Below are 17871 nucleotides of genomic sequence, written 5' to 3'. Positions count from 1 at the left end.
AAATATATTTAGTTCAGATTTTCCAGACTAAAAAAACTTAAAAGTTTGAACGGTCTCTACCGATCATGTAGTCACTCAGATGTAGTCACTAGTCAGATTTTAAAATATCTTTAAAACAGGACTGGACAAACTAACTATTTAACCACTGTGCTAGGTGCAGTGTTCAAGAATGAACCGAGAGGAAACCCTGTATGAACAAACACTGTTCCGAGAGGACTCCAAAAATTGTCTGCCCTACTGACCCAGAGGGTCTCCTGCGGACTACAACTCAAGTATACAAGCTAGTAGTTACGTAGTATAAGCAGTCAAGAGTTAGAAAAATGTTTCAAAATAAAGTTCCTGTAACAAAATAAAATCAATTTTGACTCGCGTCCTTTTGAAGTTTTGAACTACAAATAAACCAACACAAGATAAAAACTACAGGTTTAGCTAACCTGATATAACACCTTGATCCCAGTTCCAGTAGTTTTACTTTATCAATCTAAATTAAAAATGTAAGTAATTAAAAATGATAAATAAAACAAATTAATTATTTAGGAGGTAAACATTTTAAAGAATCCCCCCCCCCCCAGCATGGTGGAGGAAAGATTTTCAAGCTTGTGCCTTGAAATATATATGAACGGGGTGGGGGATTATTTGAAACGAATATTTATCCACTAGATATATTCCCTTATTATACCTTCTCCTTGCCTTCTGTACCTCCCACAAGTTTACTTGGAACATGTAGAGTAACTACAGAGCAAGGGAGTTCACCTAGTAGCGCGCAACAGTCACCCAATAGTCTAAAAAAACGGAGAAATAACAATAATAGAAGTTTAACTTTTAGATGCGGAGACTCGAGTTCTATTTTGGGAGAAAAGAACCTGAGGATGGGATTAGTGTACTAAGTTGTTTCGTTCTTGGTTCATTTATTCCATTTATATGTTCTTACAGGGTCAAAATTCAAGGTCAATTGTTTTCTAAATTGTATACTTTAAATATTTGCTTTTCTTACGCTATGCCTAATTTGAACCTTGACAGAAAATATAGAAAAAACCGCAAAAATAAGTATTTGTTTACCTCCATGTTCCTGGAAGACCAGGTTTAAGTTCAGCAGCTTGGGTTAATACTTCTAGTCCTTCCTCAACACAGTCCACTGCATTCCTATGTACATTTTATTGCGTATACTGTACTGCACTTTCAGATTATGTACTGTATTTGCATTATTAATTTATCATATTACAAGAAAATATGCATTCTCTTGCAATGTCAACCTTTTCAAGTAGACATAAAATCCTACTTCCATATTGTTTAAACAGCAACAAAAAGTACTTTATCCCATATATCTACATGTCTGGGATCGGAGGAGAAGGAAATTTATTTGATCCTGTTCAACTAGTGTACCTGTCTAAATTCTCGTCAATAAAGTTCTGCGCTTGTGCAACCAAAGACTCGCCAAGACCCCTGAACAGTTTGAGATAGAAATTAAGTCTGGACATTATTTTGGAAAAGCAAAATCTTTTAATTTTAATGATAAGGGTTAATGGGAGAAGCGGATTCCTGGTCTGGTAGATATTTTGAACTATACTAGAGGGCTGGTAGATGTTCTGGACTATACCCGAGTTTGTTTTCAGCATTTTCTGAAGTATACCTGAGGGCTGGTAAATATTCTGGACTAATACCTAAGAGACTGGTAAATATTCGAAAATATACCTTATCTTAGGGTTGGTAGATATTCTGTACTATACCTGAAGGCTAGTAGATATTCAAAAATAGACCTAAGGGTTGGTAGATTTTCTGAACTTTACCTAAGGCCTGGTAGATATACTTAACTTTACCTAAGGGCTAGTAGATATTCTTAACTTTACCTGAGGGCTGGTAGATATTCTGGACTATACCTAAGGGCTGGTAGATATTATGAACTTTACCTGAGGGCTAGTAGATATTCTTAACTTTACCTGAGGGCCGGTAGATATTCTGAACTATACCTAAGGGCTGGTAGATATTATGAACTTTACCTGAGGGCTGGTAGATATTCTGGACTCTGCTTCAGAATGAACCTAAAGTCAACAACAGCTTCCCTCCACTTCCCTATTCGTTCCTTGATCACAGCAATCATCAACCTGAACATATATTTACACAGGGATTTATATTTTCTTGAAAATCATAACCCCCCCCCCTCTTTTATATCCATGTTTACTTCCCCAGATGTTAAGTAAGTTTGAGCGTAGCACGATATGTAGGGTTTTATTCGTTGACTTGAGAAAATAATTTAAAAGGATAAAAAATGGATCCATTTTTTCATTTTCCCCCATAAGAATCCAAAATATTTCTTGACAATATATACCTCTGTTATTAGAATTATTATTATAATTTTTTTCTTGTTAACCTTGTATATTCGGACCCAGGGTTCATCTGTAGAACCTTTTCATAAGCTTTATGCGCAGCAGTGAAGCTTCCGCGCGCCAGGTAGGCATCAGCAAGCGCTTCCCAGCAATTAAGGTCGCCACTATCCCCTGAAAAATACAAAAAAAATAATATTGTATAAAAAATAAATAAAAATAATCTTTTAATAAAATCATGCATGCCTTATAAAGATCACACATTGAAAAAATGATAATCTAAAAATACATAAAAATATATTAAACCTCTCAGAGCAGATTGAAGAGCTTGTACAGCAAGACTGGGTTCATCTGCTGCTAGATAGTGTACGCCTAGTCTTAGCCACGCCCATGTACACTTCCCAGAAGCTGCAGTGCTTCGGCCTGTGACCCCAGTCAGAAAATTTAGGTTATCCTGAACATGGCGTTTAAATAATGAATATTACGTTTGTGCACCTCCACAACTTTGTTCATTTAGTAAATTAAACATCTATGCACTGTCACTACAACGTGTACTAAAGTTGCGAAATTAAGTGCGTACTTTAAACTTTAAAGTACATATTACCAGTGTACTTTGAACTTTAAAGTACATATTACCAGTGTACTTTCTTGCTTTTTCTAACAAAGTTCTCGTCTAATATTTCTACTGCTTTATCAATCAATCTTTCTGTTCCACTTTCTATTTTTTTTTACTCTAGGTTTTCTGTCTGCCTGTATAATATATATCACTGAGTGCCTGCCCTGCACTTACTTCTTGGGGATTCAATTCGATATTTACCTCTAGGTTCCCTGTTTGCCTGTATATATCACTCAGTGCCTGCCCTGCACTTACTTCTTGGGGATTCAGTTCAACACATTTCTAAATAAACAATGATGACTCAAATATAGGTGTGAACAGTAAACAGATATAGGTATAAAGAGGTTATCAGGTACCTTTAAAAAATTATTTCCTACTCTAGTACATTACATGGAGCACAAGTAGATGAAATCTACGAACCCTATCAAAATAGACCCCCCAGACCGCCACAAGATGAGGGTACCTTGTAGTCCCCCATCCTTTGCATAAATTTCATAATACAGATAGAGAAAAATTTTAATAAATTCAGATTTCATACAATATAAAATTGACCTACCTAGTAACAAACCTGGGGAAAAAAAAACCTACCTGGTAACATTTTCTAGCTTTCTCCAGACCCTGATCCGAACCCAGAGATCTGTAGTAGTGTCCTAGATAGAGAAATGGAACCCAGCTCCCAGGTTCAACCTTGATAAATAAAAGATACTAAATTAAGAAATGCTTTACTCTTCAGTTACCCCGGATAGGATTTACTTGAAAGTAAACACAAACACACTATAGAACTTGACCCTTAAAAAACCAAAAACGGTCCAAATCTTGATTTGACTTAATCTTTTTACTAAGCATTAACTTGTAATAGGTTTACAAGAAAAATATTTTTTCTTTCTAAAAAGCAATAATAAAATAAAAATAAAATTCTAATTTGTTTTACTTCGCCATGATTTGTTTACCTTTGCTGCTTTGAGGAAGTATACTAGACTCTGAGAAGATTTCTTTAATTCCCAACAGATCCGTCCCAGTAAGATCAAGATCTCGTAGCTATCCGGAGAAAAAAGCAGGATTTCAGACAACAGCTTCTCTCCAGATTCTTGAAATTTTCGTCGTTATAAAATTTTCAAAACTTAACAATATTTACAAATAATAGTGGAGATAAGCTTTTTCAAATATTGAATTAATAAAGAAAAATTAATCTATAAAAATTGTTCTAAATATACATTATATATTGAATAATTCATACAAAATTAAAGAGTAAATAGTGGTCCGAAATAAGAAATCTTTAATTTGGAAATCAGACATAAAAAACTTACCTAGTTCAGATCTAGAGTAGTAAACTAATGCTTGTATCAGTTTAGAGTCTAGGACGGAGAGCTCTAGGATTGACTGTACCCTGGATACTTCATTTTCCAATCCTAGGGTTGCGTAGATCTTTGCAATTATTAAACCAAACTCAGGATCAATCTTGCCGGAATTTTCTAAACCTGAATAATATCGAATGCAACAAAAGTAAAAAATATTTTACAATTGAAATAAAAAAGAATTATTAAAAAATAAATCTTAGACCTTTAATAGTTTGCAGAGAGTTTTCTAGTTTCTCCTTGGAGCCTTGATAATAAAGAGACTTGATAAACATTAGGTTCAGGTCACGTGACATCTTCTCACGAGTTTTCTGTTCTTTAACCTACCCGGAGTAAAGATTTAAATCCACAAAGATATAATAACCGGCTTAGGATCAATTCCAAAGATTGTATTTTTTAGAGATAATAGAGAAGTAATAACTTAACTTAAAAATTTTTCCTGTCAAAAACTTAATCATGCTCTTAACGCAGAGAATTCAACTTGAAAACTAAGAGATCAGTAACTACAATTATAAAACAGGGAAAATAAATAATTTGAAGAAATGAAGAAGAAAAAAATTTGGAAACATCATTATATTTTCTAGTTAAAAATCACCTTGTCTAAATGTTTGACGGTAGATGACACAGATAATTCAACGGCGGAGAAGTTCTTCGCCTCAACCTCCGCCTTAGTCAGCATATATAACCCGTAAACATTCGGTGCGCTAACATCCGTTCCGGCGGACAATATTGGTATTCCCTCCGCCATATTTCCCATCTTGACTAGATGTGCTCCCCGGGCCAGGTTTCCAAGAGTTGAGGTTGGATTTAGCTCCAGTAGTTTCTTATAGTACACACTCGGATCATTCAACTCTTCACAATCGAAATCTGAAAGAATTTGTACTGCAGAAATAGACAAATGGACTAATAAATAAATCCAACACTGAAGTATCAGGAAAAAATCTCCCTTTCCCCAGAAATCATTGTGTGGTTGTACATACTAACCTGGGGTATCTCCAGAAATCATTGTGTGGTTGTACATACTAACCTAGGGTATCTCCAGAAATCATTGTGTGGTTGTACATACTAACCTGGGGTATCTCCAGAAATCATTGTGTGGTTGTACATACTAACCTAGGGGTATCTCCAGAAATCATTGTGTGGTTGTACATACTAACCTAGGGTATCTCCAGAAATCATTGTGTGGTTGTACATACTAACCTAGGGTATCTCCAGAAATCATTGTGTGGTTGTACATACTAACCTAGGGTATCTGCTGCCCACTCCAAATACACTTTACAAATCCACTCCAATGGATAACTATTCTCAGGGTATATTTCAACCATCTTCAGTGCGGTCATCACAAGCTTCTCCAGACTACGGACCTTATACAGTTGCTTGATCAGAAGCTTGAGGTTCTCCAGGTTCTGTATTGTCTCCTTGTCGGAGATGAGAGAGTCCAGGGTCTCCTCGTACACTTGGCTCAAAGACTTGTTAAGCTCCGGCTGCGGACATAAGAGCCTAAAAGTATAATCTTAAATTCTAAAATCTTAAAAGGGATTAATTATCATTTTAATTTAAGACTTTTCGTTTAACGTGGGCCATAACAGAATTACACAGTACCTTTAAACCCATTTTCTAAAAACAAAATATTAATGCTGGTGACTTGTGAATTTCTACAACACATGATAGAATATAGAAGTAAGATCAGAGATAAGAACTTTTGCATTTTTAATCCGTCAGAAAGCATTGATCAATTCATTATGGTTATACATCAAGGTCTGACCAACCAGAAACCATATCGATTTATCGCAACGAGTCAGCTGTTTTTCAAGGACAAAACAAAAGTTAAAAAATTTTCTTTATGGATATTCATTTCATGCACTGTAGATTACACTGTAGATTACATTGTAGATTACACTGTAGATTACACTGTAGATTACACTGTAGATTACACTGTAGATTACACTGTAGATTACACTGTAGATTACAATAAAAAATCAGAAGTTCCGACCTCAGACCTAGGTTTGAATTTTCTTAGATAAAAATGATTTACTTGACAATCATCTCCAAGGAGGATCTATATTTCTCTGTGTCCTGTTCTGCGTGTTTAGCCTGAACCTGGAGAGTTTTCACTGCTCCGTCTAGATCTAACCCGTCCATCTGGAGCTGGGCAACCTTACTGCAGATATCATAGTGCTTCGATACGTCGTCCTGGTACATGTATTATTATATCTTATTGTTAAATTTAAAAGTTGGTTTAAAATTATCATATTTTTTCTGAGAATAATTGCCTTTTTATTTCTTAAAATTAGCTCGATCGATCGTCGATCGTGTACAAGATTCTAAGATGCTGACGGGTCATTCCATGACTTGAAGGAATAAACCATTAGAAAAAATAAAATAGATTATTCACAAGCTTAAAATTCTAGTTATTTAGGTCATGAACAACCATTTTTGGGGTTGTTTTAGCCATTTAAAAAATGTAGGTCGACTTATAGTTTTTGACCTGAGTCAAAAACTTTGATTAATTTTGAAATCTCATCAAATTTGCAACGAATTTGCTACAGATTTTCAAAAGAAAATTTTAAAAATTTCCGCAAAGTTTTGACCCCACCCAAAAATCACGATGGACCCCAAAATCTCATATAATTAGAAGAAAAAAATATATGTATTGTCTGAACCCATTTAACAAGAAAGAATATTTATCTGAATGCACAAAATTAAGACTTTTCTAGTACACTATAAATCGACCTACATTTTTAAAATGGCCAAGACCAACCCAAAAAAATTTCCAAAAAATTTTTTGTGGCTGTTTATGACCTAAATAACTAGAATTTTAAGTTTGAGAAGAATCTATTTTTTTTTTTTGTCAAATGGTATATTCCTAGGATGTAATGAAAGGAAAGTTATTTCAGAAGTGTACACATCTTTTGTACTGCAGTGTACTGTTTCTGGGAGGTAATGTAAACACAAGACGGATGTCAAAGCCTGACATGGGATCCATCTTTCACATAAAAAAAATCAATGAAATATTCTGGTCATAGGAAACTGATATGTGAATTATCAAAATTAAATGCTTTTATCCTCCTCGGATACTAAACGAACACTGATGCATCTATTCTTGTTTACAAATTCCGCCCAAAAAGAACTGGTTTCAATGTGTACGCAGAGTAAACACGACCGCAATTAACTTTCCTTGCATTACACCCTTGGTGTATTCCTTCTTCATGGAATGACCCTGATCGAGTGATGATGCAATGTGTACATAATAATAAAAAATGGGAAAACGGTGAACATTTTAATTTTGTTCTTTTCGTTAAATGTGCAATTTCAAATCGAAAACAAAAAAGAAACCACAACTCACAAATTTCATCCTGTCCCCATATTATTTATATGCACCCGGCCCTAGCTGGTAACTTTATTAAAAACCTAACCTGAGCGAATGTAAGAAGTCTGTGTAAAGTCTGTATCCTATCTTGTCTATACTCGGCGTTTCCCGAATTTTTCTCATAGAACTTAGCCAAACCTTCCCAGGCTGTTGCTTGCTCCGGTGCACTGTCAATTGCTCGCTTGTACGCCTGAACCATTAAAATAAGATTTTTAAATACTCCACCTGGAGTCATGAGAATAATCAAAACATAAGCATAATTATTGATACCTGAAGTGCTTGGGCAGGTTGATCGAGCTCAGACAAGCAGAGTCCACAGAAAACAAGCCCCATGTAATTATTTTTATCCTTGTTCAGAACCTTCTTTATCTCTCTTAGTGCATTCTTGTACTCTTTAACCTTTATGTATTCCCGAGCATCTTTGAGGAACGTTTTAATTTCCTTTTCCGCCATTCTCTCTAAAATTTATGAAGTCTAAAATTTTCTACAAGGAACAAATCAGTATGAGTAGGAAGGAATTACTTTTTGAGTTGTTTTCAAACAAAAAGTGAAATTCTTAATTATTAAGGAAATTATATATATGTAAAAATTTATATTGATTCCGTTAAGCTCATAAAAAACTTAACAGCTTAGCATCGAAGGAATTCTATTATGAATCTCTACACACATATATAAAATAACCTTGAGAAACTTTCGCATTTTTTAACTGTTTCTTATTCCTCCTACAAGGTTCTACGGAACAAAATATCAGAAAGTATATTTCTAGCTGAACTGCTCTTTAAGATTGAACAGAAACAGTCTACGGTCTCCAGTCCATTTCTGTTTCATTAATGTCCTTTCATCAGTTCTATTTCTCTCTATACAAAAATAAATCGTTGATACAAAATTATCTAAATCTAGAGGGTATACATTACAATAAACATTATGATGATAACCTAAAATTGCACTTTTTCACTGAAGTATCAGGACTAACCTAGGGTATCTCCAGAAATCATTGTGTGGTTGTACATACTAACCTAGGGTATCTCCAGAAATCATTGTGTGGTTGTACATACTAACCTATAATCTTTTAATAAAAGAAGAACCAACTGCTTATGAACTTTAAGTAAGCAAAGGATAATTTTGTTAATTTTGCAAGATAACGTCCCAATGAATATTTCTCCCCCAACACATAAAAATATCAATGTTCTTGGAAATCTATTCTTGAATGTTGAATACCTGTGTTTCTTGTAGTTTAACAGCCAGGCGCTCCCTTCTACGTTTTAAATATTCCATTCTCCAAGTTTTAAACTAAAAAAATCGTTTTAAAATTATCTGCATCCTTTGAAGTATATTTTATATTCTAAGAAGATATTCTAATTTCACTTCAATACTTCTTACCATTTCTGTGCATAATTCCCCCCCCCCACCCTCCTTAATTTTCCTGTAATTATAAAAGTTTAAATACGATATCTTCACTGGATTGCACTGGTCTATGATCAATAATAATTGATAACGTATTGATTTAGGACAGGCTTAAGTACCAAGTCTGATTCAACCCATCGACGATTATCTACGATATATGCTCTAATAAAAGAAAGAAACGTGAAGTGAACGTCTACTTTATATACAGTTCCTTTGATCCTAAAAACTAACCTAAAGAAGGCATTTTGGACCCCCCCCCCCCCTTCAACCCCCATCAACTTTGTACATGACCTTGATTTGAACTAATTTTGGTCATATCAACCTTGTACATAACCTCGATTTGAACTATTTTCAACGTGTAATTGATAATGTTTATTGCCTGCAGCTAAGATATAGCTAAGGTACAGAGCATTGCGGCTTGGACAGACTAAGGGACCGGACACACAAAAAAATAAAAATTTTGGGTCTGGCCTTGTGGCTAGGACAGGCTAGGAAAGGATAGGGGGCCGGGCGCTGCGGCCACATGACCAACCTAATCCTTGTGTTAAATATGAGATGCATGGGGTCTGTCCTAGTATACAATTTTTGGACCCCCCCCAGCCCCCCCCCCTCCTATCAATTTAGTACATGACCATTTATTTTCCAGCAAATTTATTATTATTTATTTTTTGTTATTTAGGGTTAGGTTAGGTTAAGATAATTTCTGGGCCGAGCGCTGCGGCTAGGATGGGCTAGGGGGCCGAGCGCTGCGGCTAGGATGGGCTAGGGGGCCGAGCGCTGCGGCCACGGTTAGGTTAGGTTAAGACAATTTCTGGGCCGAGCGCTGCGGCTAGGATGGGCTAGGGGGCCGAGCGCTGCGGCCACACTTTCTGGGCCGAGCGCTGCGGCTAGGATGGGCTAGGGGCCGAGCGCTGCGGCCACGGGTTAGGTTAAGTTAAGACACTTCCTGTCAGACCCATGTACAAAATTGATAGGAGGGGGGGGGGGGCTGGGGGGGTCCAAAAATCGTATACTAGGAAATTACCGATGCATGTACAAAATTGATAGAAAGTCGTTCTCTAGGAAATTGACAAAACTTTTTCCATGTGCTACATAAATGATGAATGTAATAAACTGTGAGCATGGGGGGGAGGGTCCAAAAAGCAAATTATGTGAACCTAAAATAACATTCAACCAATACCTGATAACCACATGTAGCCCCTGCCATGAAAGTCAAGGTTAGCAGAAAGACACCTTGGTAAAACCTGGAGTCGTCGCCCATTCTTTCTATTAAAGAATCTCAAATGTTTGTAATTTAAAATTTTCCTGTTTTAAGATTGATTGATAAACGTTTATTTCTATACGCTGTTTTAAAGTTAAATTTATGGTTGACGCAATTTTGTCTCTTTTTCAAGCGCTGCTGCCGCGTCCAATTTTTTTATTTTGTTGCTTGATTGATTGACTTGAAAGAAGCCAAAAAAATTAAACAATTTAAAGAATATAAGATAATTATTATTGTGTCGCTTACTTTATTTTATCAGTAACTTTTTCAATCAAAATTATGAGAATAACTTTACACAATTCTATGCATAAAAATTCGCATGAACCCTTTCACGTTCAATTATTTGCGTACAATATGCCGTACTCGGAACTGGGACTGTGATCACTTTGCGTATGCGTAGCAGAAATAAATACAAGAGTACACAACAGGATTTCTCTGTACATATATTTATCTATAATTATAAATAATAAATATATAAATACTGTCTGTTAGTAACTTTTTGAGTTTGAAATGAAAATTATCATTAGTTAGTCTTAACCCTTCACAAGGAGTACAAGAGATCATAAAAAATGGAAAAAATGGAAGATATCCGAGAACGTAAAATGAGTATAGAATTATAATTGCAAAGATATGGCTTAAGTCAGTTCCGTTCCTTGCACTATTTTTTGCATTACAGTAGTCTCACTGCATCTCGAAGGTAGGAAATTATTAAGCTTTGAAATCTAGTTGACTCCAGCTAATCTAGGCAATTTCCTAGCTTCTCTTTTGGACCCCCCCCCCTTCATAAAAAATATTAAATGGTAAAAATGTATACCTTGGTCAACGTATGACATTGACTTGCCGCAGCGCCCGGCCCCCGCCTGTCCTAGACGCGGCGTTCGGCCCTAGCCTGTCGGCCCAGAACTTTTCTTAACATAACTATAAAACCCTATATATGTAGAATTCCGCCTAATTAGGACTGTATCATGTTACATATGATCCGGTGCAATGTACATGCAATTATGTTCCTGAGTTTTCTACCTTAAGTTCTCAGCTGTACTCCTTTCTACCTTGAGTTCTCCTGTACTCCTTTCTACCTTGAGTTCTCCTGTACTCCTCTCTACCTTGAGTTCTCAAGTACTCCTCTCTACCTTGAGTTCTCCTGTACTCCTCTCTACCTTGAGTTCTCCTGTACGCCTCTCTACCTTGAGTTCTCCTGTACTCCTCTCTACCTTGAGTTTTCCTGTACTCCTCTCTACCTTAGTTCTCCTGTACTCCTCTCTATCTCGACTTCTCTTGTATTCCTTTCTGCCTTGAGTTCTCCTGTACTCCTCTCTACCTTGTGCTGTTTTGCACTCCCATACTTCTATACCAATTTTCACAAAATACTTTTCTTTTTTTAAAGTTTGAATCTTTGATAAAAGCAACAAAATATCTTCAGTTTATTGGGGCTTAATGATTTGTGAGGTAGGCCTAATCAATTGCAAAAAATATGAAAATACGATATTCAATACTTCTTAGTCTTTGCTAATAAAGTATGTGCAATGTATTGTAAAAACTATTAAACGCTAATCTTTTGATCAAAGGATGATGAAGTAATTTTAACCTTGTACCATGGAATAAAGAGCAAAAACAATAAAGATACCTGATACTATTATTAAAAAGATTATAACTTCTAGATGAAATTGCTTCAAAATTAAATATAAATTAAAAAATCTCTCTCTTGATCAAAATCAAAGTTCGGTTGCAGGGGAGTATATTCTTAATAGAAGTTGAATTGTTCCAACCCCCCCCCCCCACCTGAAAAATTTCTGGCTTTTATCGCAAACTAGCTATTTTTTTTTCACTAAATCACTTATTTTACCATAATTTAAGTCATTTTGCATCACTTACCTTGATTGCTATCTTTAATTTACAGTCATTTAGTAATTTTTGCCACATATTTTCCCACTTACCTATAAATATATGAAACTTTTCTAAAACATTTGATTTTTCTTCCCAACAGGCAATTGGGGGAATTGTTTTTTTTCTTTTCCCTTTTAAGCAACTGAGGAAACTTAAAGTAATAATATCACCATTTAGAAAGGGAAAGAAATATCTTTTGAATTTTCTTCCTTAGATTCATAGAGTTAATACAGTGATATTATTATGTTTCTTCTAATATAGTTTTTCTTCCCTTTCCTCCCTTTTTCCTCTTTTCTTCTCCAGACTCATAGAGTTAATACAGTGGTATTATTATATTTCTTCTAATATAGTTTTTCTTCCCTTTCCTCCCTTTTTCCTCTTTTCTTCTCCAGACTCAGAGTTAATACAGTGATATTATTATGTTTCTTCTAATATAGTTTTTCTTCCCTTCCTTTCTTTTTATCTTTTCTTCTCCTTTTTTTCTTTTTCTTCCTTTTTTCGTTTTCTTCCTTTTTTTCTTTTTCTTCCTTTTTTCTTTTTCTTCCTTTTTTCTTTTAAATGCTTAAATGCCTGTTATTTTCTGTAGACCTAGTTTAAATAATGAATATTGAACATCGAAGGTTTTTCAACTTTCGTCTCTTTTGACAAAACTTGACAACAAAATTATCTCAATGAAACTATCCTGATTAAAACCATTTGTAAAGGCTTTCAAAATTGGAATAATTTGTTCTTTTATCATTTTCTTGGCACGATATTTTTTAATTCAATCTTTTGTAAATGTTTTTAATTTTATATCTTAATAAGGTTTAAAAGAAACTCTGTAATGTGTGCACTGTGCAGTGTGCATCTTTACAACTAATTAGGGTGTATCTATAAAAACGCTGCCATATGAAAATGATACCCTATAAAAACGCCATACTACAAAAAACGCTACAAAGGCTAAATTCGCTAGTTTTTCAGAAGAAAATGATTGTTTATTATTATAGATAAAACATTTAAGTTATTAAATAAATTAAATGAAATGAGATATTGTATTGATCGGTAATATATTTTACACAAATTAATTGTGTATGAAATAAAAGATTAATTGGGACTCATAACATATGTTTATTATTTTTTCTCTCTTAATACATTACACACATTTTTATGAATTTAAACTGATCAGAAAATTGATTATTTGATCATGGTTCGTATTTACTTATGATTTTAAATCTGGCCATGTAATGAATTTTCTTCCATGTTACTCCCATGCGTAGTTTTTATATAAAACTATAAAATATTGATATAGAATCTTATCTTAATCTAATATACATTTTATCGTCATAAAAATTAAGGTTTTTTTTTGACAGAATATTCATCAATATGGCATATCATGGAGATATCTTCTGTATACTCACAAAAAAAAGGCATAGTTTGCACAGTTAATGTTTTTAAATAAATAATATCGGATCTAAGATTAACTTCGCGCCCATCTCTTTTTTTATAGTGAACATTTTCTCTTTGTATACTTTGTAAAACAAAAGCAAAAAAATTTGGCGGATTTTAAAGAAAAATGTCGTGGATTTTTAAAATCTGATAGAAATCAAATTTTGTTAGAGGCAAATTTTTGATCATTCAGAAAACTTTCCTGGGGACATGTGAAGTCCCATACAAAATTTGGGCCCGATCGGTTCAGCCGTTTTTACGTTTATTAGACACAAACAAACAGACAAGCAAAGTATATATATAGATACATGTTCAGTGTCCAACCACACACTACCCCATACCCCTAAAAGCTGGGTCCCTGAGACCCCCCTCCCCTTCCGTAGAGGGCCGGGGGCCCCTACCCACCACCCACCCTAATTTACTATTTAAAATCAATTTTTATCTTCAAATGAAAACTATTCTTTCTGCCAACCTATCCCCCCCCCCTATCCCTCTAATCCCTCCGTATGAAACTAATGGTTCTTTAATCAATAAAAGCATCCTTCTTTATCTAGGTTCCAGATCTATCGCAAACCCGTCCTTACTCCGGGGTAGGGACGGAGCTGGAGTCAGTTCTCCGTTATCTCCGCACTGAGACTGAGTTTCAATACAAGATATAGAATCTCCGTGTGTGTGAAATCTGATAAGAACTGAGCCTGGAGAAAAGTGAAAAAGAACCTTGGAGAAAAATATTGAAATTATGTATTTATCTTTCCGCTGACTTTTACAATTACAGGTAGTTAATTAATTTAAAAGCTTAAAAAGTTGCTATGTCGTAATTTTCCGAAACCAATTTAATGAAATGGAAATTTCTCGCTTTAGCTTTAATTTTTTCATGAAAGGAACTGTCGTCTTTTTGACACGATGTCTAGGTACTTATTTAAAGAGTGTCTACGTACACATTTAATCTTTATCAGAACCGTATTTTTGTTTTCTATTCAAAATTGTTGATATACAATTTAAATCACAGTTTTTTTTTATGAGTAAATTTTTATACACAGACAAGGATGAAAGTTGGCAAAATTGTTAATATTTCAAGATGGAAAACTACAAAATGAATTCTCTTATTGGTATTCTCTTATTGGTATTCTCTTATTGGTATTCTCTTATTGGTATTCTCTTATTGGTATTCTCTTATTGGTACTCGGATAAAAGTTTTACAACGTTTTGTGAATCGGTCTAATGGAGGGTTACTTGAAATTACCTCGATATTTCCCTTAATCCTCTCAAAACGATTTAACCGAGAGACCGAAACTTTTGAAGTACAAGGATCATCCCGATCTGGAGGATTATTGTCTGTTTATGATTTTAAAAAGACATAATAAGGTCAAAGGGTTAACCACAAAGGATGATACTTCATTGACGACCTGTAACTCTTGAAATATAATCTGAAGGTTAAAAAGGGCATATTCTACATTTGTATCCTAAAAGTAAGTTTATCTATTTATCAATGAAAGAAACTAGTTTATTAGCTACTGGAAACCGTAAATGTATAATGGGGAAATGAACTAGTTTATTAGCTACTGGAAACCGTAAATGTATAATGGGGAAATTAGTTTATTAGCTACTGGAAACCGTAAATGTATAATGGGGAAATGAACTCGTTTATTAGCTACTGGAAACCGTAAATGTATAATGGGGAAATGAATTTCTTTTTTGTCATCCTGCTGTTTTAAGTTTATTTTTGTTATAGTCACGTGATATTTTGTAGAATTTTTCGTTGCTTTTTTAAGTTGGTGAAATTTAAAAAAAAGTATCTTATGATAAAATAAGTTTTTCTGGAATCCTTTTATAACAACCTTTTTAATTCTTGAAATAGCTAACATTTATTCTTCTTCTTGAGAACTAACTTCATTTTATTGTGAAAAGTTTGGTTTAGAAAAAATCTAAAAGTATTCCAAGATACGACTCAGTTTAATTGTCATAGTACGTTTGCCATAATAAAAATTGTCATGATATATTTTCCATAAGAAACAGTTGTCATATATTACAGGAAAATTTTCCATGATAGTTCTAGAGAAGAAAAAAAGTAATACAAAATGTTTTATTTCAACCCTGCAGCTACCTGATTTCAAGTGGTTTAATCCTTAGCTGCAATGCATGTATGTCACACTGCAATACACTACTGCAATGATTTACAATTTCTAAATAATATCTAAATAATCTAAAAATCCGCAAAAAATATCAATAAAATTCCACTTAACAACCCCTATAAAGTGTTTTAAAAATATGAGATGTCCTTTAGTTTATATTTTAAATAACTGTTGTAAAGAAGAAAAAAACTTTTTCTAAACGTCATTTTTTAGATATTTGAGACAATATAAATGCAGAATTAAGTTGAAGTTTCGGAAGAAATGTTATTTTACTCTTTTCTTTTCTCCTTTTATTAGTGATAGAACAGATAGAACTAAATAGAATTATTTTTTATTCTTTAGAAAACTCCATTTTATTCCTTTGAAAATATTGTGAAAGGAGTACTACTCGTTTTAAGAAGCTGTAAAAGTATTTTCAAGTTATCCTCCATGTTCAATTCACAACGGTACCCTTAAAAGCTTTGTCTGATCAAGAATGTTTCTCATTTTGAAATAAATAATTTGTAATCAAAAATGACTTACAATTCTGCTTACAGAATCAATGGGTTTTATTTTTTTATTATACACTTGGAAAAACGACACAATTTGGATCAGATAAGGGTACGTTCGTAGAGTACCTTTGTGAATGGGACATACCCCTGTTAATGTAGAGGGTTACATGAAATTACAATGACAGTCCCTTTAATCCCAGTCAGGTGAATATAAAGAGGATTTATTTAATCCAGCGCTACAGAGTATATTCAAATTTCTTTTTATACTTTTTATATTTACATCTTGAATATTAGATGTATGTATTTATTTAAAGCGAAAGAAAAGATAAAAAATGCGTAATTAAGGTCTTCACAAAAAAGTACAGATCTGAGTGTTTTTATTCATCATTCTTGTAAAGAACTGCTAAACGTTGTTTTTCATAATATTTTGTTATTCTATAGACCTGAATTAAAATTTGTAGCAATCTAAATTCTATTTAACATTTAATTAGATTTATTTCCTGAAAGTTGTTAAAATTTTAAATATACAAAGAAGAGCGTTTAATAATATAAAAGGAATTGAGTTCTTGCCACAAACTCAGATTTTTTAATACATATAGCTTTCCAACCCGATGCTGTAAACCTTTGATATTTAAACCAATGAATTCTATTAGAACAATTAGTCATAAGTTTGAAATATCAAATACCAGCTTGCAAGTTGTATAAATATAGGGTTTAGAAATTTTGAGTTTGTGGCAAAGACTAAATTCTTTTATGAAAATCTTTTAGTCAAGATACTCTAACTCAAGGCACACTTTTAAAAAGAGTTTGTTTGCGATCCTCAATATTTGTCATCGAAAACGCCAATTTACTAGAATTTTCTTAGAGCATCTTTGGAGTTGAGATAGACATATTTACGTTCCTTATTTGGATTTCGAAAAAAATATGTGTATTGTGTATATTTTCAAAAAGGTTAAAGATTCCTTTAATAAACATAACAAATACCTGACCCCCCCCCCCACAACATCCCTCTCCCTCCTTCATCAACGTCCAAATATCTTTAACAATCTATGGTTGTATATAAAATGTACAATACATTAATATCCAATAACCAACGGTTTCCAGATATCCTGCAGCACCTGTGCCCATTATTTACTCTTTCGTTAGAATAAACAAACTATATTTTATCAAGGAAACAATTGTAGACACCATCTACACAGACTTAAGAAAATGCGCCCTAGGTCCCCTATGATTGTAAATAATATCCTCATTTTACAGTTTCAGAACCCCCATTATTATAAAATTCGGAAATGATAATCTTTAACTTAAAAAAGGATATTTTTTTTGCATTCAACTTTTGCAAAGATTGCAATATGTTTATCAAATCAATGCTCTGTATGTTAGAAATTGATATAGGGGGGAATGGTAATTATTTGAGAGATTAAAAATGTGTTTTTCCTTTTGGATAATTTATCTTCTTTCTCTAAGGAAATTGTACAATGTCGACCGAAATTAAACCTCAAGAAGTAATTTGAAGATTTATTTTTCACTCCGCAGGAAGAGGGTGGAAGTTGCCGAGGGGGCTCCCTAGAACTTCATATTTTTTTCCCAAAAGACAAAGGGGGGGGGGGGC

At 33.8% G+C, this 17871-nt stretch overlaps 2 protein-coding genes across 3 annotated transcripts in view; one reads left to right on the top strand and one right to left on the bottom strand.

The window, feature by feature from the left end:
- LOC111698765 (tetratricopeptide repeat protein 37) overlaps positions 1 to 17871 on the bottom strand; it is a 28766-nt gene that overhangs the window by 6589 nt on the left and 4306 nt on the right. The window contains exons 1-19 of one of the 2 annotated variants that reach the window (XM_023469190.1): positions 10247 to 10414; positions 8881 to 8952; positions 7933 to 8120; positions 7709 to 7852; positions 6328 to 6485; positions 5536 to 5792; positions 4888 to 5159; positions 4498 to 4615; positions 4245 to 4415; positions 3888 to 4024; positions 3526 to 3624; positions 3139 to 3219; positions 2628 to 2775; positions 2369 to 2495; positions 1998 to 2102; positions 1384 to 1443; positions 1060 to 1143; positions 680 to 782; positions 435 to 481 (exon numbers count right to left, since the gene is read on the bottom strand). In XM_023469190.1, the coding sequence (XP_023324958.1) occupies positions 435 to 481; positions 680 to 782; positions 1060 to 1143; positions 1384 to 1443; positions 1998 to 2102; positions 2369 to 2495; positions 2628 to 2775; positions 3139 to 3219; positions 3526 to 3624; positions 3888 to 4024; positions 4245 to 4415; positions 4498 to 4615; positions 4888 to 5159; positions 5536 to 5792; positions 6328 to 6485; positions 7709 to 7852; positions 7933 to 8115 (2294 nt within the window). In that variant the 5' untranslated portion in view covers positions 8116 to 8120; positions 8881 to 8952; positions 10247 to 10414. Of the gene's footprint in view, positions 1 to 434; positions 482 to 679; positions 783 to 1059; positions 1144 to 1383; positions 1444 to 1997; positions 2103 to 2368; positions 2496 to 2627; positions 2776 to 3138; positions 3220 to 3525; positions 3625 to 3887; positions 4025 to 4244; positions 4416 to 4497; positions 4616 to 4887; positions 5160 to 5535; positions 5793 to 6327; positions 6486 to 7708; positions 7853 to 7932; positions 8121 to 8880; positions 8953 to 10246; positions 10415 to 11503; positions 11508 to 17871 lie in introns of those variants that run through there. The other variant, XM_023469191.1, reaches the window with a different exon arrangement.
- The window catches only part of LOC111698767 (rap1 GTPase-activating protein 1), a 51423-nt gene continuing 44344 nt past the window's right edge, over positions 10793 to 17871 (top strand). Inside the window, exons 1-2 of the mRNA XM_023469194.1 lie at positions 10793 to 11024; positions 14191 to 14411. The gene's annotated coding sequence lies outside the window, so the exon portion shown is untranslated. The remainder of the gene's footprint in view (positions 11025 to 14190; positions 14412 to 17871) is intronic.

Source organism: Eurytemora carolleeae, unplaced genomic scaffold (genome assembly GCF_000591075.1).
Source record: "Eurytemora carolleeae unplaced genomic scaffold, Eaff_2.0 scaffold109, whole genome shotgun sequence".
NCBI classification, from domain to species: domain Eukaryota; kingdom Metazoa; phylum Arthropoda; class Copepoda; order Calanoida; family Temoridae; genus Eurytemora; species Eurytemora carolleeae.
The sequence above is the reverse complement of the archived record's forward strand: the minus strand, read 5'-3'. Positions and strand labels throughout refer to the sequence as shown.